Source organism: Sarcophilus harrisii, chromosome 4 (genome assembly GCF_902635505.1).
Source record: "Sarcophilus harrisii chromosome 4, mSarHar1.11, whole genome shotgun sequence".
In the NCBI taxonomy this organism is placed as follows: domain Eukaryota; kingdom Metazoa; phylum Chordata; class Mammalia; order Dasyuromorphia; family Dasyuridae; genus Sarcophilus; species Sarcophilus harrisii.
The window spans coordinates 334680836-334706590 of NC_045429.1; the positions used below are offsets into that span (position 1 = coordinate 334680836).

A 25755-nucleotide genomic window follows, 5' to 3' on the forward strand; every position below is an offset into this window, starting at 1 on the left:
TCTCCCTCTTCCCAAACATTTAGTAGTGACTTAGGAGGGCAAGGCTCCGAATTGGTCTATTGAGGTAGATATTCCTCTTCTCTTTTCACCGTCAAGAGGCAACAAACACAGAACCCTCCTACTCCTCAAACTGGTGAGATGAGATGAGAGAAAGAGCCCCACCTCTCCCCAGTAGCTGGGTCTTCCTCTGGGGAGCGCCATTCTATGTCACTGTATAGCAAGAACTTAACAGGGCTGCCAGCGACTGGCGGGGGGCAGCTTCACTCACGCCCAGCTGCGCTGGCACAGCCCCTCAGTCTGACCCTTAGGGAGGGCAAGGATTCTCCTCTCCCTGAACAATCGTGTTTTCTACCCCCTCCCTAATGCCCTTTTCTACAATACAAAAGCAACACACAGAACAGATTCAGATCTGCAAAGCACTTTACATACATGATCTCCTTGAAGCCTCACAGCAGCCTTGTGAGGCGGTAAGAGAGGGACTGTTCCTCCCATTTTACAGATAAAGAAATGGGGCCTCAGGAAGGTTAAGTGACCTGTGGGTCAGAGGGATGCTGGTCTCTTGCACTGGCTCGAGCAGGGAGGCTATGGAGTGGGGGGAGCCCTAGGTGGGGGACAGGAGGGTCCTTGAGGAGAGCTATTTTCTTAGCTTAAGTCTGGCTCCCTGGTGGGACTAGGGATAGAGGGGGGAGCAGAGGTGAGAATCAAGGAGGGCCTGGAGAAGAGGTCCGCCCTCGGGGTCCTTCCTTCACGTACAGTCCCCTGCCCAACTGCTGGCCTTCCTTTGCCGAGCAGGAGGCTGGCCGAGAGGCCCAGAGACACTTTGCTGAGTTTGTCCGGATCCCCACGAACATGCCCACACTCACAGCTACACTCAGGCACACACGCACAGCCCGTTTTTCCCTGAGAAGCAAGAGAATGAGCCAGTCTGACATGGAGCCAAACAGTGGCCGGGCTTCTCTGGCTCTTTGCCTGGCCGGGGGATGGAGAGGGCTTGGGGCCCCGCAAGGGGAAGGTGGCGGCTCCTCCTGAGAGTGCGGACAAAGTGAGGGCCTGCTTCTCCTAGGCCCACTCTCTGGGGCCTCTGTGTACCTTTCTGGGGGTGGGAGGCCGGGAGCCCCAACCTGATGCCAGACAGCCAGCATCCATCGCCACCTAGTGGTGCCACGGGAAAGAGCACCTGTTGGAAAAGGCGGGGAGCCCCCTCCTTGCTTCCCGGGGAGAGGGAGCGGCGCTCTGAGGGGTGGCGCCCTCGGGCTGGTGCACACTCACTGTGAGGGAAGGCAGCCTTAGGTCCTGGGGGGAGTTCCATCCACTCATCAGGCTCCCCCACTAGCCCCTCAATGTCTGAGGGATGGAAGCGGGGTGAGGGAATGGGGGTTAGCACAAGTCCAACAGCACTTGGAAGGCAGTGAGAGGGCAATGGCACAGAGAAAGGGGCAGAGTCCCGGAATCACTTCTCCGCCAGAGTCCACATTTGAGGAATAAAAAGAAAGACCGGCCACTCTGTGGGCTGGAGCTCCCAGGAGCCGGAGCTGAGGCTGGGCAGAGTGGTGCCGCCCCCAGCCTCTTCAATCCACCTTCAGTGGGACTGGGGTGTCCTTGAGAAGGTAGAGACTGTCGTCCATCAGGAAACTGCAGGAACAGAAAAAGGAAGGGCAGTGCTCTGGGCCCAGCCTCACCCCCTGCTGCTGGGGTCAGAAAGGGGAAACAAGTGCCCTCTCCTCTGCCCAAGAGAAACGGTGACACCCTCTACAAAGGGAGAGGGAGGAGCTGCCCTGTCCTCCACACCGAGCTGGGGCAGGGGAGCGAGCCCAGCTGGGGGACAAGGTGGTTGGGGTCTGCTCTGGGAGGTGGAGGCACTGGTGCCCACGGGACACAGAGAGGGAGGGGGCAAAGGGGCAGCACGGGGCAAGGGCAGGGGAGCCTGACAGGTGGTGCGGCGCTTGGGGCCGGGTCTGGGAGATTAGCGGGCACCAACCTGAAGAAGAGGAAGTGGATGGGGATGGTGCTGATGTGCCAGATGGCGTGGGCATCCAAGACCCAGAAGATGGGAGGGAAGTCCAGCAGCTCCAGGAACGCCAGCCCCTGCAGCAGGACCATCACCACAGCACACTTCCACACGTGAGGCAGCTGAGGCCGGTTCCAGAGGCACCAGCCCAGCCACCACACTAGATTCACCAGGCCTTGGGGAAGAGGAGCACGTGAGGGTGCCTGAGCGCCTCCAGCCTGACTCTGCCCCCAGGGCCCCGAGCCCCCCTTCTCGGCCCGGCTCCCCTCCCTTTCTGGCCAACCCTCAGGGCAGATTCCCTTCGCTGGGAGCCTCGCCCCCCCCTTTCCTGTCTCACGGCCATTATCCCTGTCTCCCCCCAGCTTCCATCCTGGCTGCTCTTTGCCCTTTCTCCAGCCTCAGCAGCAGCAACTCGGGAGCGGCACCCTGCTCTCCACCCCCGCTCCCCCCGAGCACCTCTGCCCCCGAAGCCCAGCCAGGGTTGGAGGACTTGGGCCGCAGCCTAGAGCCTCCTTCCACGTGGTCAGCCCCGGCTCCCCGGCCCGCCCCTCCCCCAGTGCCGGCTCACCCATGGCAACGTTGGCCACCATGTTGTAGCCGTAGTCGAAGTGGACAAGGCTCAGGTAGGAGATGTGGGCAGCCAGCAACAGCAGCAGGAGTCCCCCGAAGGCGCTGGCCACAGCCGGGCGCTGCAGCCCCAGAGTCCTGAGACACCCCCCCCCCCCCGCCCCACAAAGCCGCTCAGCTCTGGAGGCCATGGGACTGAGGGCCACTGGCACCCCCGGCGCCTCTGCCGCAGGGAGAGCCGAGAGCGGGGGCCTCGTCCCCTTCCCCCGATGCCAGCCTCCTGAGCCCTAATGTGCCGTCGTCCCTTCTCCTGTGCCAACCCAGATGTCAAGCGGGGAGGGCACCAGTGAGCAAACGGGACAGCTGGGGGGGGGGTCCCAGCTTGTCCCTGGGCTCCCCTGCTCCCGGACCCTGCAGGGCCCTGCAGGAGGGGGCACTCACCTCACGCAGCACAGATAGATGGAGTGCAGGATCACCGTGGAGGCGCAGAAGTAGTCCATTTTCTGAGGGATGTGTCAAGATCAGTAAGGGCTTATACCTGCTTCCCTCGCTGGGGAGAGGGTAGGATGGGGGTGGGGGGGGGGGCAAGATTTTGAAGAAAGTAGCTGTTTCTCCCAGTTAGCCAGGGAATGGATCCCCTCACCTAACCCAGAGAGGGGAGCACACGGCGGCGTGGGCACCTAGGCCTGGGAAGGGCACCCGGCCCTCTCGTGGCACCAGAAGGGTACTCACCTCAGTGAGGCTCGTGTCCCTGGTGTGAAAGACTGTGGACCAGAACCAGGCGTTGAGCGAGACCTGGGGGTTGGGGTGAGTGCCCGAGTCAGGGGAATAGGGAGAAGGTCTCCAGGCCCCAGCCTCACCTCCCACTGCTCAGGGAGGGATGCCACAAGTCTCTGTCTCAGGGGCCTCCCCACCTCCCCACTTTGTCCCCTATTCTGGCTTTGTCCCCTGGATGGAGTCAACATCCTCACATTTTAAACGCTGTTTTTGATATCCTTTGTTTTAAATCACTTTTCATTTCAGTCCTCCCCCTTCCTCTCTGTGAGCTCTCCCTACAAAAACCATAGCCCCAAAAAGGGGGTGGGGGAAGGAGAGGAGACAGTTCAACAGAACTGACACATCACCGAGCCTGCAGGTGCACACTGTTCCCCACCCATCGCCTCCCCTCTCTGTCCCTGCTTATCTCTTTCACTCAGCTTTCAGTTTCAGGTTTGGGGGGGGGGTTCCTTTCATTTCATTGCTGCAGTCAGTCTGGGCCTGCACACAACCCTCCATTCCAAACATTTAGCTTCCCATTTCCTGGCCTGGGGAAAGTGAGCTGTTTTCCAAATGGCTTAGGAAGCCTCCGAACCAGTGCTTGGACCTACTAGAGAAATCCCCAGCCCCAAATTGTGGTTCTTTCCCATCCTCCCTCCCCCCCCCCCCCCCCCCCCCCCCCCCCCCCCCCCCCCCCCCCCCCCCCCCCCCCCCCCCCCCCCCCGCTGCAGCTCTGGCAGGGTCCTGCGCAGGCCTGGGAACCTGTTTCTTCAGGACTGCCAAATTACCCAATCTCTAAGACAACAGCCCCCAGGGGCCACACCTCCTCCCTGGCAGCGCCCTCCACCCAGAGACAGCAGGTTAGGGGGAGCCGGTGACCTCAGCCTCCGGATTTGGGGTGGGGTTTGCTTCTGTGTTTTTGGAGGGGGGCAGCCAGCTTGGGGTGTGTCTGCTTTAAGATCAAGCTGATCCCACCACAAAAGATACTGAAGAGCCAGACCAGGTTAGGCCAGCCCAACCTGATAGACCAGAGCCTGGGCTGGAGGAGTGAAGGGGCACCCACAAAAGGGAGCCAAGGGCTGCTGGGGGGAGGGGGAGAGGACAGTTTCTGGGCCTTTGGATAGAAAATTAATTACATGGAACTAGATACTAAACATCATGCAAATGAGGCCCTAATTATTTTAGCATTAACAGTACAGAATTACTTTATAAGGAGACAACAATGAAAAGTAGGGCCTCGGATCGGGTGGGGGACAAAAATCAGGCTGGAAAGAAAAGTGATAACAAGCAGCTAGAGTCTGAGTCGGGGTAGGGTGAGAGGAGAGGAAGGGATGCAGAGATGGGGGTGATAGAGTCACTGCACATATGGGACAGCAGAAGGGATGGAGGGCAGACGAGAACACAGAGCCAGACTGGGGGAGTCTGGGAGGTCCCAGAATGGGACTGAGGGAGTGGGAGTGGGAAGGCCTACCCAAAAGCAGCCAGGACGGTCCCTGTGGGCCGAGTTACTGAGTCAGGTCTCAGGGTTCCATCTACCAGGCCCACAGCAGGGACTTAAATGCTTGTGGACTCGAGGGATGTCAATTCTGGCCTCAGCCCCTGTGCTGGGTAACTCTGGGCAGCTAGGTCACTTGCCTCTTGGGTTACTTTTTCCAGAAGAGATGGACTAGAGGGTCCCCGAAGTTCCCTTTAGCTCAGCTTTTCAATGACTAAGTTATTAGTTCTTCCTCATCACAGGTTAGGCCCCTACCATCCCCCTGGGCACACATCTCCCCTCCTCCCCAGCCCCTCTTCTGGAGATGATCAGGAAAAGGGGACAAAGTTCTATGGGTGAGGGTTTTGATGGCATCCTGTCTGGAACTAGGTGAGTGACTGAAGAGTTGATTGAAGGGGTGGGGAAAGGAGAGAGAGTCTCCCAAGCTGTGCTTCTAAGGATGAAGGGGATGGGGGTAGGGTGGAGTGGCTGGATGGCAGGTGACAGGAGCTGGGAAGGAAGAGCAGGGACACTGCAAGTCAGGTAGGGCAGGTTTCCCAAAGCAGACGAGGTGTAATTTGGAAGGAGAACACGGGACCTGGTGCCAAGGATGCTTGAGAGCCAAGAAGGGAGCCAGCCGGCAGGGATTGGGCTGGCAGTCACCCAGCTGCCTTGTTAACCACTACAGGAAGGGGGAGGCGTGAAATGGGCTGAGTTAAGTAGTAGTTGGGAATGAAGAAGAAGCCTGTCTTCTCTGGTTTGGCCTTAGGATGCCCAGAGTGAAATGTTCCCAGTGGGGAGGACTGGAGGAAGGGAAAGATTCTGAGAGAACACAGGGTTAAGAAACCCATTCCTTTTCCCATGTTCCGCTGACAGGACACCTCTTCCCTTGGTGGAAGGGTTGACTTGGTTTTTAACTACTGGCCCCATCTCATGTCTTACTGGGACCCATGAAAAAAACAAGACCAAAAAGTTGGTCTAGGATTCAAATACACTGGCTCTAATTTGGAACTATGCTCAAAAAGTTATCAAACTGTGCACAGCAGTGCTTCTTTGACCCAGCAGTGTTTCTACTGGGCCTGTATCCCAAAGAGATCATAAAGGAGTTAAAGGACCCACATGTGAAAAATGTTTGTGGCAGCTCTTTTTGTAGTGGCAAGAAACTGGAAACTGAGTGGATGCCCATCAGATGGAAAATGGCTAAATAAATTGTGGTATATGAATGTTATGGAATATTATTGTTCTGTAAGAAACGATCAGCAGGATGATTTCAGAGAGACCTGGAGAGACTGACATGAACTGATGCTGAGAGAAGTGAGTAGAACCAAAAGAACATTGTATACAGCAACAACAAGATTATATGAAGATCAACTCTAATGGATGTGGCTCTTTTCAACAATGAGGTGATTCAGGCCAATTCTAATAGACTTATGATGAAGAGAGCCATCTGTACCCACAGAGAGCATTATGGAGACTGAATATGGATCACAAAATATTTTCACCATTTTTATTGTTTTTTGATTGCTTTTTGTTTTCTTTCTTAATTTTTCCTTTTTTGAGTTGATTTTTCTTGTGCAGCATGATAATTGTGAAAATATATATAGAAGAATTGCACATGTTTAACATATATTGGATTACTTGCTGTCTAGGGAAGGGAATAGGGAGAAAAGAGAAAAATTTGGAACACAAGGTTTTGCAGGGGTGAATGTTGAAACTATCTTTGCATATATTTTGAAAATAAAACTATTATTTAAAAAAAAAAGTCCATTGGCTCTGATCACATCATTTGAACTCTCTGACCCTATTTCCTCAATTCAGATTTTCCAGGCTTCTAGTCTAAGCCCCATTTTACAGATGAGAAAACTGAAGCCCTCAGGGGTAAAGTGACTGCCCAGTTAAAGGCAGGCATTGAACCAGGACTCCTCTCCTACTCCATATCTGTTCAATTTTATCTCTGGGTCCCAATCGTTAATCCCAACCCCAGGTGCAGAGTAGGAGCTGAATTGCATTCAATAATCTCAAAGTGAATTGGCAGCCCCCAGGATGAATCTATCTGTTCTCCTATTTCTGGGGGGCATCAGAAGTCCAGTGCAGAATTAGCTCCCCATCACGTCCTGGATACCAAGAGGCAGGATTGGGCCCTTCATGTTAAGATCCCCAGCTCTCTAGTGGGAAACATTCCCCTGTTCCTGCCTCAGGGGTCACAGTGCAGGAGACGCTCATGTTCCCCATCGGTCAGGGATCATACTTAGGGGGAAATGACAAGAGCAGTGGCCTGGGCCTTTAAAGAGCCAGGTTCTGGTCTTGCCTCTGCCCCAGACTTTTTATGACCTTGGACCTCTTAGGCTACCTCTGGATGGTTCCACTTACGCTGTAAAATGAAGGGCCTTGACGAGACGCTCTCTAAGATCACTTCAGATCTAAAAATTCTCCAGGGCTGTAACTCTAGCTCCTGTCCGGGTGACCAAGAGTCCACCCGGAGCCTGGCATTTGGGCAGGCAAGGGGGTGGGACCAAACACTCACCCTTTCCCTCCCTCCCCCAGTCTGGGAGGACTGGATTTCACTCTGCTTGAAGAGGCATCAGGAGGGGGGTCACCGGCGCTGGCTGGTTTCCTCAAGTCCCCTAGTCCTAACCTGGCGGGGAGGGGGAGACGGGAGTGGGGGCTGGGCTGGGCTGGCCCTGCCAGTAAGACGGAGCTGCTGGTGGAGATCACATAACAGGAGCCCAGCAGGCGCCAATAGCTCTGCATAAACACTCTGGAGCAGGGATCTCAGAGCCAGCACCATGGAGGGGCACGGAGCCGCAGAGAAATGGGGGGACGACAGGAGTGGGCAGCCAGTTTTAGTCATCTGCAAAATAAGACCATTAAGGAAAAGAAACTAGAATAATGGGAGACACTGCAGGGTAAAAATTGTGTTCGGTGCCATCCAGAATCGTGAAACCCTGGTGTTAAGACCTAGTGCTCAGGACTGTCACCAACACTCCCTCTGAGACAAGCAGTTCTTTAAATAGCTCTGAGCCTTAGAAGCTGGGAGAGTCAGAATGTTAACTATGAGGGCTGCTGTTGCCCGGAATGCCTGCCTGCGGGGAGAGGGTACGCCCCCAGGGACAGCGGGGGAGTCCTTGCCCAGGTCTGGCCTGCGCCCCTCCAGCCAAATCCTCAGCCCCACTCAGAGCGGGCCCCTAGGTCTTCACCTTAATTTTGCCAGGCCAAAGAAAGGGGAGGACTGTGTGGCTGCTGGAAGGAAAGGCAGGGGAGGGGAGGGCAGGAGCCTGCCTCAGGGCCCCTTTCTCGGCGTCCTGGCTCCAGGACAGGCTGGGACGCCCGCCACACCTGGCCTTCGTCCCTGGGGACAGGACTTTCTAGTCCCACCAGACTAAAGCACAGCTCCGTCTGAGCCTGGGACGGCCGGCTGCTGCTCAGCTCCCTGTCGAAGGATGGAGATTTACCCCCTCCCAAGAACGAGGCGACAACAACACCGATGTTGCTGTCTTTCCAAGACAGGATGTTCCTCAGCCCTGGTGGGTAGAGTCCCCGGCAGAAAAGACCAAGGTCTGGTAGTACAGAATTCTAGGAAAGGACTGGATTCTCCTGCACTAAACTCTCCAGTCCCCCACCTAAGTCAGTAACCTCCTAGTTCTTCCAGGCTACAAATAAATGCGCTCAGATGACATTCTGCACTGAACAAAATTCCCTGTCTGCTAGAAATGAACTAAAGATGTAGCAACCAAGACAAAAGTGGAAGGTGAATTCTGAAATCCACTTGAATGACAGCTCTCTCTGGGTCCTTAGAAATCTGTACAAAGCATTAAGCGAATTCAGAAGAGCCCATTTGAAGGCCAGGGCCCCACTGAACAGAGGCCCTTTTCCTTCTCACCAACCCTGGAGGGCCAGGGTCACACCAAGAATTCAGGGTCCATTCTCTTAGAAGGCCTCATCCCCTTAAAAAGGAGAGTGCCCACGGTCAAGAAAAGAACAAATCAGACGTCCCAAGACACTGAAGTCGGGGGAAAAGCCTCACCAGTTTCCAGGTAACCAACTGGAACACTTAGTCACTGGTCTCCCTGCAGACAGGGACCCCAGAAATCTTTTCCTGTCCTATGATTCATCTGGAAAATTCAGAGAACTGGGCCGAGAGAAGGCAAGCAGGAATGCTTTGTTCTCATGTGACAAGTGAAGGTGTGAGAAGTAAGACAGGACCCAGGCAGCAGCAGAATGAGGCAGCTGGGGAGACGGTGGCGTCGCTGAGGGGACCCGAGAGAGGGAGGGCGGCCCCCCTCTGCAAGGCCGTCTCCCTGTCCACCTGCTTCCCCCGGGCCATCGATCCAAAGGAGAAGCTGTGACATCACAGTGTATCCCAATCTCCTTATGTCCTGGCCACAAGCTGTCCTGGGAGATAAGGCTTTCCTGGTCATCACCCAAAATTTGATTCGGATTTTTCAGGTGCTATTGGCCTTTTGCCCTGGTGGGATTAGGATCTCTCTGACCAAAGGGAGGGACCACGCTGGACAGTGAGGACCTCTCAGCTCTGTCCCAGAGCCAGGAGAACAAGGAAGGAGTGCGGAAGGGACACGACCAAAGGAGATGTGGCCTTTGCTCTCTCCCAGCACGGCAGTTAGGGTGCTGACCTGGATTAGAACCCTGCCTCAGACCCCTTGTAGCTGTGCCACTTAATATCTCCGATCCTCAATTTCCTTATCTGTTGAATGAGGTTAAAATGGCCCCTACTCAGAGAGTTGCCAAAAGGATCAAATCAGGATATAACAACTGCAAAAAAATGTCATGTGTTATGTAAATGTGAGTTCTTATTCTCATCCCATTTCATTTTGTGTTTTACTATAAAGCTCTCCGAGTCCAAAGTCAGAGCTCTCCAAGTCTTTCCTTGCCTGTTCTCCCAGTTTCAGTTACTACCCTATCACTCCTCCTCTTCATCAACAAACTTTTTAAAAAAAGTTGATTCCGCTTATTCAATTCAACAAGCATCTATTGAGTACCTACTATTTCCAAGGCACCACCCACACTTTGCTCAACCCCTTGCAACCTGGCTTTTATCCACACGACTCCCCAATGACAGTTTTTTTCCCCAAATCCAAGCATCTTTAAAGCTCCTGTTCTTCCTGACCTCCTGAAAGCATCTGACACTATTTCTCACTCTGGTTCTGCAGTCCCTCCTCCCACTCTCGTTTCTGAGATATCTCAGCCAAATATTAAATTGATCACCCTCTCTCCAGCAGCTTCTCTTCCTCCTTAGAAGACTTTAAGGAAGGGCTTTTCCCAGTTTCTGTCCTTGGCCCCCCTTCTTTCTAAACCCTCTCCCTTAGAAGTCTTACTGGCTCCCACAATCATCTCTCCAGCCCGGGACCACTTTCTCAGGCTTTAGGTCCACATCATCAACTACCTATAACAGGCCTCATGTTTGAAACTTCAGGGTTTCCTTTGCTCCTCTCATGCCAATCACCAAGCCCCATCAGTTCTTTCTCAATAATAACTCTTATATCTGCACTCCCCTCTCTCCACTACTGCCATCTTAACACGGACCTAACATCTTTCTCTTTCTACAAGAGTAAATGCAAAATATACATCAGATAAATAGAAAACAATCTGGGGGGATGGGAAGACAGAAGCAGCTGGAAGGATCAGGAAAGACCTCATGCAGGAGGAAGTGGCATTGGTACTGAGTTTTGAAGGAAGCCAAGGATTATGAAAAGGGGAGGGAGAGAAGAAAAAGGCAAGGGAGAGAGAGACAGAGACACACAGAGAGAGAAGAAACAGAGAGAAAATAGAGAGGAGAAAGAGAGAGAGAGAGAATATGAATGAGAATCCCAGGCTAGGATACAGCTTGGGCAAAGCTATGGTAATGAGAGATAGAAAGTAGTATATAAGATTTAAATAGCCAGTCTAGCTAAAATAATGAGTACATTAAAGGGAGTAATGCATAATAAATCTGAAAAGATCAACTAGAATAAGACAATGAAGGAATTTAAGTGTCAAATAGATGTTTATATTTTATCTTAGAGAAAACAGGTGGTCACTAGAGCTTTTTGAGCAGAGGAGTGACATGGCCAGACCTGTGCTTCTGGAATGTCACTTGGGCATCTGTGTGGAGGACAGACTGGAGAAGTGAGACACAGAGAAAAGAAACCAATTAGGAAGAAGGTGCACTAATAGTCTAGGTAGTGAGAAGCCAAAACAGGGGAGCGATCATATGAATGGAGAGAAGGAAAAAGATATAAGCCGCTATGCAGAAAGGGCAAGATTTGGCAGCTGACTGCCTGTGGGGAGGAGGGTGAGAGAGAGAGGAGAGTCAAGAATGGGTCACAGGTTGTGATCCTGACTGCTTCCAAGAACAGCAGTGACCTAGAAAGGGGGAGGTGGGGAAGGAGAAAAGAAAGATAATGTTTGGGGCATGTTGACATCTGGTGGGTGACAGTTAGGAAGAAGTTGGTTATGGGGGACTGGAGAATTTAGGAAACACTAGGGAATGGACACTTAGAGCTTGATTAGACTCCGAGGCATCCTCGCTTAGCTATACTTTCTCACCTCTCCTCTCAGAACCCTTTGAGCTTTAAATACCTTCTTCCCTCTGCCTGCTGAATCACCATAGGTCTTTGTAAGTCTATGGTTTCATAACCTTCCCCAACTCTGGATCCTATAGATCATTTTGTTTCTATTCTTTTATCTACACATGTAATAAGCATGTGAGAAGCTACTGGCATTCTGGGGTTTGTAGTTCTCAGGAGGACAGATAGTCCCTCCTAGTCCCAAGAGAAATTAGGGACTAAAATGATGTTGGGCAACCTAAAATCTTGAAAAAAGGAACACAAAATCCTCCAGAGAATGAGACAGAGATTCCTTGTCCTTCTGAACTGCTAATTCTAGAACTCTAGTTCTCATCCCCTCTATTTAATTTTGTATTACAATATTTTGGAATGTGTTTCATCCCTTTTATATGTCAATACCATGAAGGTAAGAAGCCTGTTGGATCTAAATTTTGTACCCTTCCCAATACCCACCAAGCCTGGACCTATGATTTCATTAATACAATATAGAGAACTCCCTCAATGAATCCAGGCCAGTATCTTCTCTCTGACTTACAACCCCAGACTTTAAGTACTAGGTAGATAAGTGAAGTCCTTTGCCCAGGACCAGACAACTAGGACATACCAGAGGTTGTTCCAGCTCTGAGACTAGCTCTTAGTCCTCTCTGTCATGCTTTCCTGACACCAAATGAAATTCAACAAGCAATGACTAAGGCCCTCCTAGGTGCTCTGTATTGTGCCTCAAACCAGGGGCAACAAAGTCCTTGCTGCCACGGAGCTAGCATCCTGCTGGAACAATAAGACATTTGGGCAGAGAAACACAGAGTGAAACTTGAGGAGAGTGGACTAAGTATGGAGATCAGGGGAGGCTTCCAGGAGGACTCAACTTGAGTCCCGTAAGTCTAGAGTGAAGAAGGAACACATTCCAGGCATGCAAGACGGTCAGGGCAAGAGATGGACAAGGAGGCTAGGATGCAGCAGGGCTCGAAGGCACTGGGGACAATAAGCCTGGAGACAAACTGTGCAGGGAGGGCTTTAAAAGCCATCCATCTCCTTCCCCACTTTCCAAATTGCTGGCCTTACAAACTTCTCCTAATTAACCCTACCTTCCTGGGCACTCTTTTACTGGGTCTCAGTCCTCTAGGTGCTCACAAATTCATTTGCAGTTGTTTGTACCTACAAAAAAGTGTTTCAGTGCTATTCAATCAAGTGGAACTTTGGATTATTTTTTACATATTTGCATTTGTTGGTATTTCCTCCCATTTAGAAAAAAAGGGCTCCTACAGGGCAGGAGCTGAGGTGTCTTTCGTGAGCATTCTTTGGGGTGTCTGGAACTCCAGCATGGGAAAGCTTTCCCTGCTGTCTCCAAGCCTCCCCCCCGCCCCCCTATGCTGCCGCTAAGATCTGCCAGGAGTTCTCTGTTCCTCTTTAAGGAATCAAGGCCCAGGCTGGACTAGTGCCCAGTTACCTACCCAGGCAAAGGCCACACAGGTGTGGTACATAGGGGAGGAAGCTGGGACAGAGGTCCGATACCGGCTGAGCATGACCAGGTTGGCTAAACCATTGAGGAAGGAGGCCACAGCTGAGGCTGGTTCTTGGAAGAAAAGGAACCGAGAGAAGGGCCACTGAAAAGGAAGAAGCAGCTCAAAGTCATGCATCAGCTGGGTGCCCCAAACACCTCCACAGCTCTAGGTGACGGCGTCTCCATCTCTCCTCTACAGCTCAGGCCTGAAGGCTCACAGGTTCCCCAACTGTGGTTTGGGCCTGCTTTGTGAAAGCAGGATGAGAAACTGCGATGTTGCTTTACACTGACAAACAGGCCTGGGAGTTCTAGTCGGTTAATCTGCATTCATAAGCAGGGTGCATTTGGGGTGTTTCTTCCCACCTGGGGGATGGCTTGGGAGGATAAAACCTCTGACCAAATCCATAGCTTCATTCCCTGTTCTGTTCAGTGAGCCGTACAAGATCTTGTCTGGGGCTGCAGACCATACCCCACGAAATCCCGGAGGTGAAATAGAACAGGGACTGAGAGCCGGGAGACCTGGGTTCCCGTCTGAGCTCCTCCAGTTACTAGCCATGTGAGTGTGGGCCAGTCAGCTGACTTACAGTAGTCCCCTTATTGTGTCTCCATCTCCTTATGTATCAATACTGTAAATGAGTATTGTAATTGTAATAGTAATATCAGTAAAATGGGCCTCACAGTATAGCACCCGCCTGTCTGCCTCACATTTACTGAGGATCAAATGAAAGGTTATATCTGTGAAACCATTTTGGAAGCTATTTAGTATTTATTAAATTATCATTAACATATACATTCATTATCATCAGTCATAATGATAACCCACCTCCACTGCTAGAGAAACAATTTAAAACATGAAAGCAGGTCAAAAAGTCATATTTACTTATGAAGTCCTTTTCTTATTATTTAAAAAATTTGACAATCTCTCTTTCCTCTGATACTAATGGGCCTTACTGACCAGCTCATCGATCTGATTTCCCCTGGCCTAGGTCAGGACCCAGAATTCCTACTGGACATTAGAAATAAGAACAAGGTCAAAAAGAAACTCAGCCTGGGGCCCTTTTCCCGGCACTGCAGGAGACCATGCTGTTCCACAGCACACTCCTGTGCCCCCCCACCCTCCGCCTGGCTCATCATATGGCTCCTCCCAAACACACCCATTACCATCTTTTTTTCCAACTCACCTTTCCATGAAACTGGGGAACTCTGTAACCTTCCCGAAGGTAGAGACCCACGGTGACCCACATGCATTCATACTTACAGTCATCCCTGCAGGTCCAGCCTGAAAAAGACAAAGAGTTTCTTAGCAACCCCAACCCTACTTTCTGTCTTAAAAGATCTGGAGGAAACTCAGAGAAATTTGACTTTCAGATCAGTGAGAAGTGACATGGAACTTAAAAGTCTGGCCTTTATTCCAAGAATGAAGGATGAGAAGACACTTATGAGAAGGCTACTGAAAGCAGGGTGAGAAGTAATTGGGCAAATCTAGAGACCTTCTGATGCTCTAAAGGAGATGAAACTCATCTGAGCTGGGGACCTCTCTACGCAGCCCAGTTCTTGATGCAGAACTTTCCTCTTTTCCTCCCCTCTTTGTCTCAACCTCCACAGGGAAGATTTCCCTTGCTCTATAATGTGAATGGAGAAAAACTAGGTCATCTCCCCATTTCCCAAAATGGCTCAAAACTCCTGGCTCCCACACATTGCAGGGAGTAAGTATCACAGAGCTCTCTATATGTGAGTATGTGGGCCATTTGGGCTAACAGTGATAGAAAGAGCTCTGTGTGGGGAACTACAGGCTCTAGGCTTGGCTGCTTCTAACTGGCTGCGTGACTTTGGGGAAGGAAGTTCACTCATCTGGGTCTTTGTTTCCCCAGCTGTAAGATGAGGTTGATTAGCTGGCCCCAAGGCCCTCTCAGCTCCAAGATTCTAGCATCTGGATCAGAGGACCAGACCCAAATTCCTTAGCTCCACCCCAGTCCCAACCACCACTTCACTTAATCCAACTAAATTTAACATTTTCAAAATGACAACTATGGGCAAGGCACGCAGCAGCATTAAGATGACAAAGATAAAACACAGCACAGTGCCTTTGGTTAATCTGTTGACAATCTAACTAGGGCAATTGTGTATATGTACACAAATGCCTATGATACGAATTAAAAGAGGGTAAGGATGTGGAAAGGCCTAGGAAAATGCTAATAGAAAACTGAGGCCAGGAAGGAAGGCTTCATGGAGGAGGTAATACCTGAGATGGCCTTGAAGGAAGTGGAAGGCAGAGTATCGAAGACAGCCTGCTCCTAGAAGACTATATAAGGCCAGACTGTTCACCAGGTGGCTAGAATGCAGGGTATCTGAAGGAGTGGAAAGTGAAAGTGAAATAAAACTGAAAAGGCAGGATGCACCTGCTTCAAAGGGCTTTAAATGTTCGACTAGGAAGTCTGCATTTTAGGTGATGGATACTGGAGAGCCACCAAAGACCCTGGGGAAGGGGAATGATGTAGTCAGAGCTTTACCTTAAGAGAGTTAAGGTTACCTTAAGAGAGTTAAGAGAATTAATTATATAGGAAAGGAGAGAGGTAGAGTCCAGGTTAAAAGGTAATAAAAACCTGAACCAATTCAATCTAGTCCAAGGTCAAGCCCGTCTAGTTTACCTTCCCAGAGTATCTTCACGTCTTTCCACTAATCCTGCCACCACTCTAAGGCAACCCCTCAACCCCTCAAGTCTGGGTTACTTTAACAGCCTAGTGGTGGGTCTGTCAATCCAACCTCCATTCAGCAATTGAAGTGAGTTTTCTAAAGTACAGGTCTGATCTTGTCACTCCTCTCCTCAACAAACTCCAGTATCAAACACAAAACCCTCAAAGTCCTTCCTAACCTGGTGCTGCAGACCTCTCTCAGTCATCTCCCCCCTTCTCCCCTTCTTGCTCCATCTCTCAGAAGCTCCAGGCACCTTCTCTGGCGGCTTTGTGCCTCGGGTACTCTCCCTCCTCATCTCTGCCTCCTGATTTCCCAGGTTTTTTTCAAGTCACAACTAATCCCACCTCCTGCAGGAAGCCTCTCTGAAGCCCTCTTAATTTCAGTGCTCTCACTCTGATGATCACTTTCTATTTATCTGTACATGGCTTATTTGTACATACTGGTTTGTGTATTCATTACACCATGAGCTCCTCGAGGTTAGAACTGTCTTTTGTGTTCCTTTGTACTTTTAGTAGGTACTTAACAAATGTTGACTGCCGAAGAAAGGAAGCAGCAAGGAGAGCTGAGAAGAGGGCATGCATGGTTGTAAGCAATATGCTGGAGGTAGAATTAGTAATTTACATAGCCCTCACTGCCCTGCTCCCAGAAAGCTCTCCATTAAGCAATGAGTTGGAGGTGGAGTATGATGGAAAGGAAAGAGTCAAAAGTACCTCTAGGTTTTGAGCCAAGTGGCTAAGAGAAGGACTGTGCCATCAGTAGAAATAAGGAAGGCAGAAGTAGAATCAAATGATCTCAGATTAGAGCTGGAAAGGACCTTGGAGGCTTCTATTCTAATACTCTCATTATACAGGTAAGGAACTGAAGCCCAAAGTGGTCATAATGTCCTTGATAGCAGAGTCAGAGCCCGAATAGAATGCTTCTGATTTCACTTTATGTCAAACCCTGTGCTCTCTTTCCACTGCACTATGCTTCAGCTTTTGGGGAGAAGATGAATTTAGTTTGGGACACATTGAAGCTGGAGGTGTGGGTGTGATATCCAGGTGGAGAAATCCAGCAGACAGATGGAAATTCAAGATTGTGGCTCAGGGGAGAGATGAGAGCTAAAGATCTACATTTTGGAGTCATCTGCAAGAGGTGATAATTGAAACCATGGGAATGGATGAGATCACCACAGGAGAAATTCTACTGAAAGAAGAGGTTTGAGAGCAGGACTCTAGAAGACATTTAGAGGGCAAATGAATCAGCAAAAGAGGCAAAAAACAAAACAAAACAAAAAAACAAAAAAAAACGAGAAAAGAGAATTGTCATTGATGACAAAACAATTGAGAGGAATCAGAAGGAAAAGGTAACAGTGCCCCAACATAGTGAAATGTCAAGGAGAATGAGGATGGAACAGAGGCAGCTAATAGCCACGAGGAGGCCACTGGGGATTCTGAGATTTTGGACATTCTCAGGGGGTACTAAGATCATAAAGCCAGAGCTCTCCTGAAACTTTGTGTCTTCCAGGTTCTTCTGATACTTCCTTAAGAACTCTTTCTTCAGCTCCAGTTTCTTTTAAAATTGTATTCTTGATGTGCGTGCATGTGTACACACACATATGTATACGTGTACATGTATGCTGTTCATGTTTCAGTCGTGTCCAACTTTTTGTGACCCTATGTGAGGTTTTCCTGGCAAACATACTGTAGAGACATAGTTAACTTATATTGGAATACCTGCCATCTAGGGGAGATTTGGGGGGAAGGAGGGAAAAATTTGGAACAGGTTTTACAAGGGTCAATGTTGAAAAATGACCCATGCATATGTTTTGTAAATAAAAAGTTATAATAATAAAATAATAACAAAAAGATACTGGAGAAGTTGGCCACTGCCTTCTCCAAATCTTTCTGCAGATGGGGAAACTGGGGCAAACTGGGTGCAGAAACTTGCCCAGAGTCACGCAGCTAGCAGGGATCTGAGTTGCACCTGGACTCAGGTCTTTGTGACTCTCTCCACTGTGTGACCTACCTTGCTTATACACACAGTCCATGTGCACATGCATGCACACACGGGCAGGCCTGCTGCCTTCCTGCTCAGAACCCCAGGACAAAGTTAACAAGCATTTAGTAAGGAACAACTGGGTTCCAGGGATTGTGGTTAAGTGCTGAGAAGGTATAAAAGCAAAAACAGGCTGGCTCTCCAGGTCTATTGGGAAGGCAACATGTAAACAATTATGTGCAAATCAGCAAAACACAGGATAAATTGGAGGTTCTCTCGGAAGAAAGGCACCAGCATTAACAGGAAATTGGGAAAGGCTTCTTGCAAAAGGTGGGGTTTTAACTGAGATCTAAAGGAAGCTCGAGATGCCAGAAGGTGGAGATGAGGAGGAAAACATTTCAGATAAAGGAGTCAACCAGTGAAAAGGCACAGGGTCAGGAGATAGTCTTTTGTTCCAAAAACAGCAAGAAGGCCAATGTCATTGCACAGGAGACTCTGTGGAGGGGAATTAAGGTATAAGATGACTGGAAGAGTGAGAAGGAGCCAAGTTATAAAGGGTTTAAAAGCCATACCAAGGATTTTTACATTTGATTCTGGTGGTACTAAAGAGTCACTGGCGTTTGTTAGATAGGGAAGGTTACACAGTTAGACCTCCATATTGGGGAAATCACCTTGATAGTGGAGTAGAAGACAGATCGGAAGGAGGAGGAGGGATGTAGGCAGGGAGGCCAACAGAGCGATGGCAGAGCAGCCAATCGATAATCTAATCTGGAGCTGATAAGGGTGTGCACCAAGCCGGAGCAGATAGTGGAGATGTTTCAGAGGCAGGGAGGCCAATAATGCTATTGTAGACTAGGCAATCAATAGGAGATAAGGGTGTGTACCAGGCTGGTAAGGAAGCAGATCCTGGAGATGTTCCACAGGACCTGTCCTGACAAATAACAGATTCAACCCTCTTTTATAGGGAAACCAATAAATAAAACTAAAAAAAAAAAAACCAGAAGGAGAAAACCACCTTCCATGAGAGCCCTTCCTCCTATCCACAGGGGCGAACGTCTTTCCCTCCATGGGCTATCTTCTATCTCTAGGCCCTATCTATCCATATCTATGTATGTACAAGTCTTCCCACCAAAGGTTATCTTCCATTCGGTATGCATTTGTCTGCATTCGCGGACATGTTATCACTCCATTAGCATATAAGCTTCCTGAGGACAGGGATGTCTAAGGTACATAGATGTTTGCCCAAGTAGGGGTTGCTCCGGATTTTTCTTTTTCCCCTCCCTTTCTTATTCCTTTACTTATTTGTATAACGGATGCTTCCCAAACTACGAGAATGCATTCAAAAATGAAAACAAAACGATGTGAGATGTGAGATGTGAGATGCACTCGTGTGAAAGCGAAAGGAGTAAAATGTGAAAGCCATTTTCAAGGCGTAATAAAGGGGATTTTTTGTTGCGGCCTATTCCGGCGTCGGGTCCGTAAGAAATGCTTGTGCTTACACGGAAATGTCCGTTTCGTTTGGCGTTTGTTAAATTCAGAATAAAAGTGAAATAGGAAAGAAAGAAAAGCAAAAAAAAAAAAAAAAGGAGGGGGGAGAAATGCTTGCGGACGCGAGGAGGGACGTTTCCTGGCTAAGGCCACTAGCTAATTAGAGCAGAACTAGACTCCGACCTAGGGCTCCTGACAAAAGGGGGGGCGGGGTTTCCGCCTGCTTGCGCATTATTGTCTCTCCGGGGGATTGAGCTGCAGGTAAGCAGGGGTAACTGCACCTCAGCTGCACGCCAGGATCTTAATTTTTGCGCCATAGAATGAAACGGAATCGAATAGAACCTAACAATGAGGAGGAGGAGGACCCAGGCCTGTTACATTCCAGTTGCACAAGTATTACGTCATCCGATCCTCCCCACCACCCGGGAAGGAAATGCTCTAATTATTCATTCCCATTTTACAGATGAGGACGCTGAGGTGGGCAGAGGCGAGGTCACACGGGCCACATTTCTGACGCTCACCACGAAGCCCCTAATTTTTACCCCCAGGTTGTGCCAGGCGCGGAGGGCAGAGGATCTAAGGACCTGTGCGGCCACCATTGAGATGCTCCCCGAGCCTATCAGTGGGGAAACCGAGGCACAGATGCTGGAGAGAAGGGGAAAGGGAGGGGGCCGCCGAGGGGGTGAGGGGTGTGGGCGTGGTCTGCCCGCCGGGCGGGGCCTCCGCGTGGGGCGGGGCTTACCTGCCAGACTCATGTAGATTGGCTGGTGGGAGCGGAAGTGCTGCAGCCCGGCCCCGGAGCAGTTCCACTCATCGCAGCGGAGAACGCAGTCCCGGTATACGGGCTCCCGGTCACCCTGGGAAGCGTCCGCTAGCGCTGCGGCGCCGGCCAGCAGGGCCAGCAGCGTCGTCCGCCCGGCCATCCCCGTAAGCCTGGGCCCGTAGCCGCCTCCCTCGCCTCCCCTTCCGGTCTCGCCGGAAGTACTGGGCGTTCATTCTTTTCCCAACCACACCCCCCGCTCCTCACCCTCCCACTACCCCCCATTCCCTCTGGCTCGCTGATTGAGGGTTCCGGGCGTCCGCGGGTCACCTCCCGGGGCTGATCCGGGCCCTGGAGATCCGCCCTCTCCTCGCCCGGTCCCAAAGCCCAAGTAGAACTCCCAGCCTAGCGTTCTGTGTTTTACATATTGATGGATTAGTTAAAGCTGTCGGGGGCATGTCGCGATAGTTCAACCGCGATAGACATATCGACGAGAGGAAGTCGGGGAGTGAAAGTGGATGGGGGAGGGGACAGGAAGCGAGGAGTCGGGGCTGTAACCCCCAGAGTGTAGCCGCCGGAGGGAAGGCAGGTTCCGGGTTTTATCACGCATATGTACATAAGGAATAAGATTAATTAAGATAAATTTCTAGGGGGTGCGCGCGCGAGTTTGGCCGAACGGCCCCGGGCCACCCAAACAAGCTCCTCCCACTCCAAAGCGGGAATCTCTCCAAGTCCCCTCCGGCGAAGGAAGGGTTTCCAACGTGCATATGCACGGGAAATTCCAGAATCTTTTTGCCTTTCTTATTGAACGTGGAGGCTGGCAGCCTAGGGGCTAGCGGAGCAGAAAAAGACTGGGGGTCCTCCCTGCCCCCAGACTTCTAGGTCATAAAAAAGGGAAATGCGGACCGTGTTTGTAGCGAGCGACTTCCGGTAGTGACAAGAGCGCGCGTGCCCGCCCCATGGGGCGTGGCTGAGTTCGGAGACGCGGAGGTTACGGAATACTATTGATCTGTGGGGACCCATCTGCGGGATGATTTCTGAGCAGCCTGCAGAGACCGACAGGAACTGATGCTGAGCGAAATGAGGAGAACTAAGAGATCTGTTGTGCGTGGCAGTAAGGAGATGAGATGACCAACTCTGATGGACGCGGCTCTTTTAAATAAGGAGGCGGTTCAGGCCGATTTCAGTGAGAGCCGTCTGCCTCCAGAAAGAGAACTGTGGGGGGCTCCATGTGGATTCAACATAATATTTTCACTTTGTTTTGTGGTTGTTTGCTTGCATATTGTTTTCTTTCCCTTTTCCCTTTTCCATCTGATTTTTCTTGTGCAGCATGAAAATTGTGGATATGTGTATAGAAGAATTGCACATGTTTAACATATATTGAATCATTTGCTGTCTAGGAGAGAAGGGGTGGGGAGAAGAGAAGGGATTGGAATTGGAATGAATAATAATATTAATAATAATTGGAACACAAGGTTTTGCAAGGGTGAATGTTAAAAACTGCATGTAGTTTGAAAACAAAAAACTTTAAAAATAAAAATAAATAAATAAAATAAAAGTCTAGTTCAATCCTCTTTTAGTTTACAAAAGAGAAAATTGAGGCACAAAGGAGAAAGTGACTTGTCACAGCAAAATTGTCAGAATGAGACAAGAATCTAAGTCTCTGGATTCAGTTCAGTGTTCCTTCCACCACAGCTGGCATCCTTTCTTACTCATAGTCCTCCCCCACACAGACATATATACACACACCCAGGAGGGCTCTGTACAGATTAAGCACTTCACAAATGCTTGTTTATTAAGTGGTTCTAATCTCTTACTTCTCTCTTCCTCCCCCTTAAAGTCCATTTTTGTTTACGGAAAAAAACTTATGGGAAAAGGTGACTAGTTTCCAACTCACCTTTAGGTAGCCTCTGAGCACTAACAGAACTGTTGAAATTAACATTTCTGGTCAGTGCCCTCTTCTCCATGCTGTGACAGGTTAGCCTGGGAGTCCAGAAACCTACATTAAAATCCTGGATCTGGAAGTGACTCATTTCATGTGTTTGAACAAGTTACTTTACCAGTCTAGGCCCAGTGCCCCCATTTCTAAAATGAGGGGGTAAGTCTAGCTAGCTCTCACAGTTTGTATTCTGTGGTCTAAGGTCACTTTCAGCTCTAACATTCTGATTATGGGACTCCATGTTTAATAAAGTGCAGAGTTAAACCCAACTTTTTCTTAACATGGGGCAGAGAACATTGGGAAGGTGTGTCTTTGTTCTTTTGGCACTTCCTCAGCATCTGACATAGTTAACTAATCTGTCTCCTGCCTTGGCTTCCTTGGAGACCAGAAGAGAGGAGGAGAAGGCAAGAAGTTTGAGGTAAGGGGCTTAGGAGGAGGGTCTGGGTACTTCCCATTCTACTTTGTTGAATGATGATGAACATCCTATCCATTGACTATAGAGCTACCCCAAAGCCCTGACCTGGTTCCTCTTCTTTCTCCCTATCTTTCCCTTTCTGTCTGTGTCTCTTTCTGATCTAATAGATGCAGTTATCTCTAATGTTTCCCAGATTTACTATCTATCCGATCCCAGTCTCTGTCTCCCCATTAGAATATAAGCTCCTGTTGACTTGGTATTGCTTTATTCTTTGCTTGGAACATAGTAGAAGCTTAATAAATATACTTGAATGAATGAGTTCTACTCTCATCACCAACTGCTTACTGGACATAACCACCTAGATGTTCCATAGATACATCAGACTCAACATATCCAAAATAAAATTCATTACTTTTCTTCTCAAATCATCCCATCTTCCATACTTCCTTATTTTGATTGAGAGCTCCTTCCAATTACTCATCTTCCACTCTTTTTAGTCTGCCCTCCCTTCACTCCCTCTTTCTCTTTCTCTCCATCCCTCAAACATTTATTAAGCATCTATTTGTGCTAGGCCGTGTACTAAGTACCGGGATACTGAAAGAGTCCAAAGACAGTCCTTCCCTTCAATTACAAGCATTTCTGGTGTGTGCTATGGAATGTATGTGTTGATCTGGGAGGGGGCGAACTTGTTGGTATGCATGCGCATGTCCTTCCAGATGTACTTATATGGGGGCCTTCACACAAGCGGGGACAGGCCCAGGCCTATAGCTGGTCACTCTGCCCTGAGACTGTGCTCCAGAAGGCTGTCTTAGTTCAGGCCTTCAGCATCTCTTCCCCAAACTATTGGAAGAGGCTCTTCAGTTGCTTTTCCTATTTCCAGTCTCTTCCCTCCTGCAATTTATTCCATACACAACTGCCCAAGTGATATTCCTAAAGCATGGGTCTGACCGTGTCATGTCACTTCCCAGTTTATCCCCTTAGGTATCTTCTCCTGTTTTGCTGGTTCCTGCCTTTCAATCTACAGACAAATTTAGATCTCTACAATTCTAAAATAAAAAACAGCTCCCACGACCTCCCAAACTTCCCAAGACTGCTACTTATTCAAGCTCTACTCCTATATCTCTCTTTTCCTTCACTGCTAAACTTCTAGATAGAATTGTTTAGGAGCTTATCATCTGATGGGGGTACAGATGCTAGCTCCACACCACCACCCACTCATCGAGTTCCCCAGCAGCTTGGATTCTGTCACTAGAACTCAACTGAATATGCTTTCTCAAATTACTTTGAGGATATCAGTAACTTTTTAATGGCTAACTTCCTTGGCCCATATTCAGGCTTCATCAGGGTTTAAAACGATTGACCATTTTGTCATTCTAGATACTGTCTTCATCGTTTATCTTTTGTTGTTCAGCTGTTTTAATCATGTATGACTCTTTATGACCCCATTTGGGTTTTTTTTTGTGACAAAGATACTGAAATGTTTTGCCATTTCCTTCTCCAGCTCATTTTGCAGATGGAGCAGGATTAAATGATTTATCTAGGGTCATACTGCTAATTAAGTGTCTATCGTTAGAGTTGAACTTGGGAAGATGTTTTCCTGACTCCAGGGCCGATACTCTATCCACTGTACCACCTAGCTGCCCAGTTTTCCTTTCACTGATCTATTTCTTCTCTTTCTTCTTCACTGGTATCTCTTCCTACTTCCTATGTATTAATGTATTGTAAAGCTCTTTCCGAAGCCCTCTTCCATTTTTCTTCTAACTGTCCCCCTTGGCTCCATTCTCAGCTCCATTCTCCATCATTTTCACTCTATACCTTCTCCCTTGATTAGTTTACCTACTCCCTTGACTTTAGTTGTCAGTTCTAGGCAAAAGACTCCCAAATTTATCAATTCTGAGTTTCAGTTCCCTATTTCCAACTGCCTTGTTACATTTCTCCACTTTGATGTCCCACTGGTACCTCAAAGTCAATTTATTTGACACTGAATTCATCTTCCCCTTCAAAGATGTATTCTTCCCAATTTAAGTCAATTCAATGTTTTGGGGTTTTTTTAAGTCTTAGTACCTATTATATTTCAGACACCATGCTCAGTTCTGAGGACACAGCCCTGGCTTTGAAGAATCTACCACCTGATAGACAGTGGCAGAACACAAGGGATATATTCATCTTCCTTGTTTGGGTTTTACAGTACAACTCCAGTTACGCTGGTTCAAAACCTCCACATCACCCAAGAGTCTTCCCTCTCCTTCATCCTCCACATCTAATCAGCTGCCCAATACCATAAATCCCATCTTCCTCCTTCTTATCCATTCTTTGTTTGCTGCTCATACAATCTACCCCTTCAATTCAGACTCTCATGCTTTCCTATCAGTAATAGCTTCCTAAAGAGTCTTCTTCCTTCCATCTCCACTCTTTTTAAATCTATCCTGCTAAGATAATCTTCCATATAATGTTCAGTTCTCATCGTATCACTTGGTGTTCAAAAGTTGCTTTTAGACTAGCATACAAGCTCTTTAGATTAGCCTTCCAGGCTCCCAGGAGGCTAGATCCAATCTATCTTTCTAATCTTATCTGACTACATATCCTTTCTGCCAGATTTTATTTTAACCACACCATACTGAGAAAAAATGATTATTTCTCTTTCATAATAATAGTCAGTTATTAAAATTAGGGAGATCCTAGCTTTTTTCCTATTTGTCCAATCTCTTTAGAACAGGGCTGATGAAAATTAGGATTAAGATTGTCCTCACTCTGAATATTGCTACTCTACCCCCCTAAATCAGGTTTAGGTGGGGATTATAGATTCTTTGCCCACAGCTGAGATAGTCTGAGTCTTAGGGAAAGTTTCTCTGGCCAAGAATGACATCATGCCACTGTTAGCCCCTCTTTGGAATGAGTTCACTTGTTTGTAAAGTCCATGTCTCATTAACTGTTAATCAATCAGAGTTGATTGCCAGAAGAAATACATCTCTTCCAAAGGACATATGAGCCACTGCCATCACTGCCTTTGGCATTCAAGAATGCTGCTGACCTATTTATTAAAAATGCTGGTATTAAAGGGTTATAACTATGCAAACCCTTTGATCCAGCAGAGTCTCTACTGGGTTTGTATCCCAAAGAGATCATTAAAAAGGGAAAAGGACCCACGTGTGCAAAAATGTTTGTGGCAGCCCTCTTTGTAATGGCAAGAAACTGGAAACTGAGTGGATGCCCATCAGTAGGGAAATGGCTGAATAAGTTATGGTATATGAGTGTAATGGAAGATTATTGTTCTACAAGAAATTCTGGTAGATGATACAAGATACCATGTGTACAAAAAGAAATGACCAACAGGATGATTTCAGAGAGGCCTGGAGTGATTTAAATGAACTGATGTTAAGTGGAATAGAACTAAGAGAACATTGTACACAGCAACAATAAGATTATGTGATGATCAACTCTGATGGACGTGACTCTTTTCAACAATGAGATGACTTAGGGCAATTCCAGTAGACTTGTGATAGAGAGAATCATCTGCATCCCTAGAGGACTAATATAGATCACAATATAATATGTCAACCTTTTTTGTTGTTGTTTGCTTTTTTTCTTTCTTATTTTTTTCCTTTTTGATCTG

At 48.6% G+C, this 25755-nt stretch overlaps 1 protein-coding gene across 4 annotated transcripts; it reads right to left on the reverse strand.

Moving 5' to 3' along the window:
* Positions 1-402: 402 nt before the first annotated feature.
* PGAP3 (post-GPI attachment to proteins phospholipase 3) lies at positions 403-20044 on the reverse strand. 4 transcript variants are annotated; one of them, XM_031966189.1, is made up of 8 exons: positions 19771-20034; positions 14051-14148; positions 12820-12972; positions 3308-3370; positions 3017-3078; positions 2577-2713; positions 1979-2183; positions 403-1632 (listed from the first exon to the last, which is right to left on the reverse strand). In XM_031966189.1, the coding sequence occupies exons 1-8, from the start codon at positions 19949-19951 to the stop codon at positions 1569-1571; spliced, it is 963 nt and encodes a 320-aa protein (XP_031822049.1). In that variant the 5' UTR covers positions 19952-20034; the 3' UTR covers positions 403-1568. The 4 variants fall into 4 exon arrangements, 3 of the variants coding, with proteins under 3 accessions (XP_031822049.1, XP_031822050.1, XP_031822051.1); XM_031966190.1 differs by lacking the exon at positions 12820-12972 and having other exon boundaries at positions 19771-20036; XR_004233860.1 differs by lacking the exons at positions 403-1632; positions 1979-2183; positions 2577-2713; positions 3017-3078 and adding an exon at positions 7330-7656 and having other exon boundaries at positions 19771-20044.
* Positions 20045-25755: the final 5711 nt, after the last annotated feature.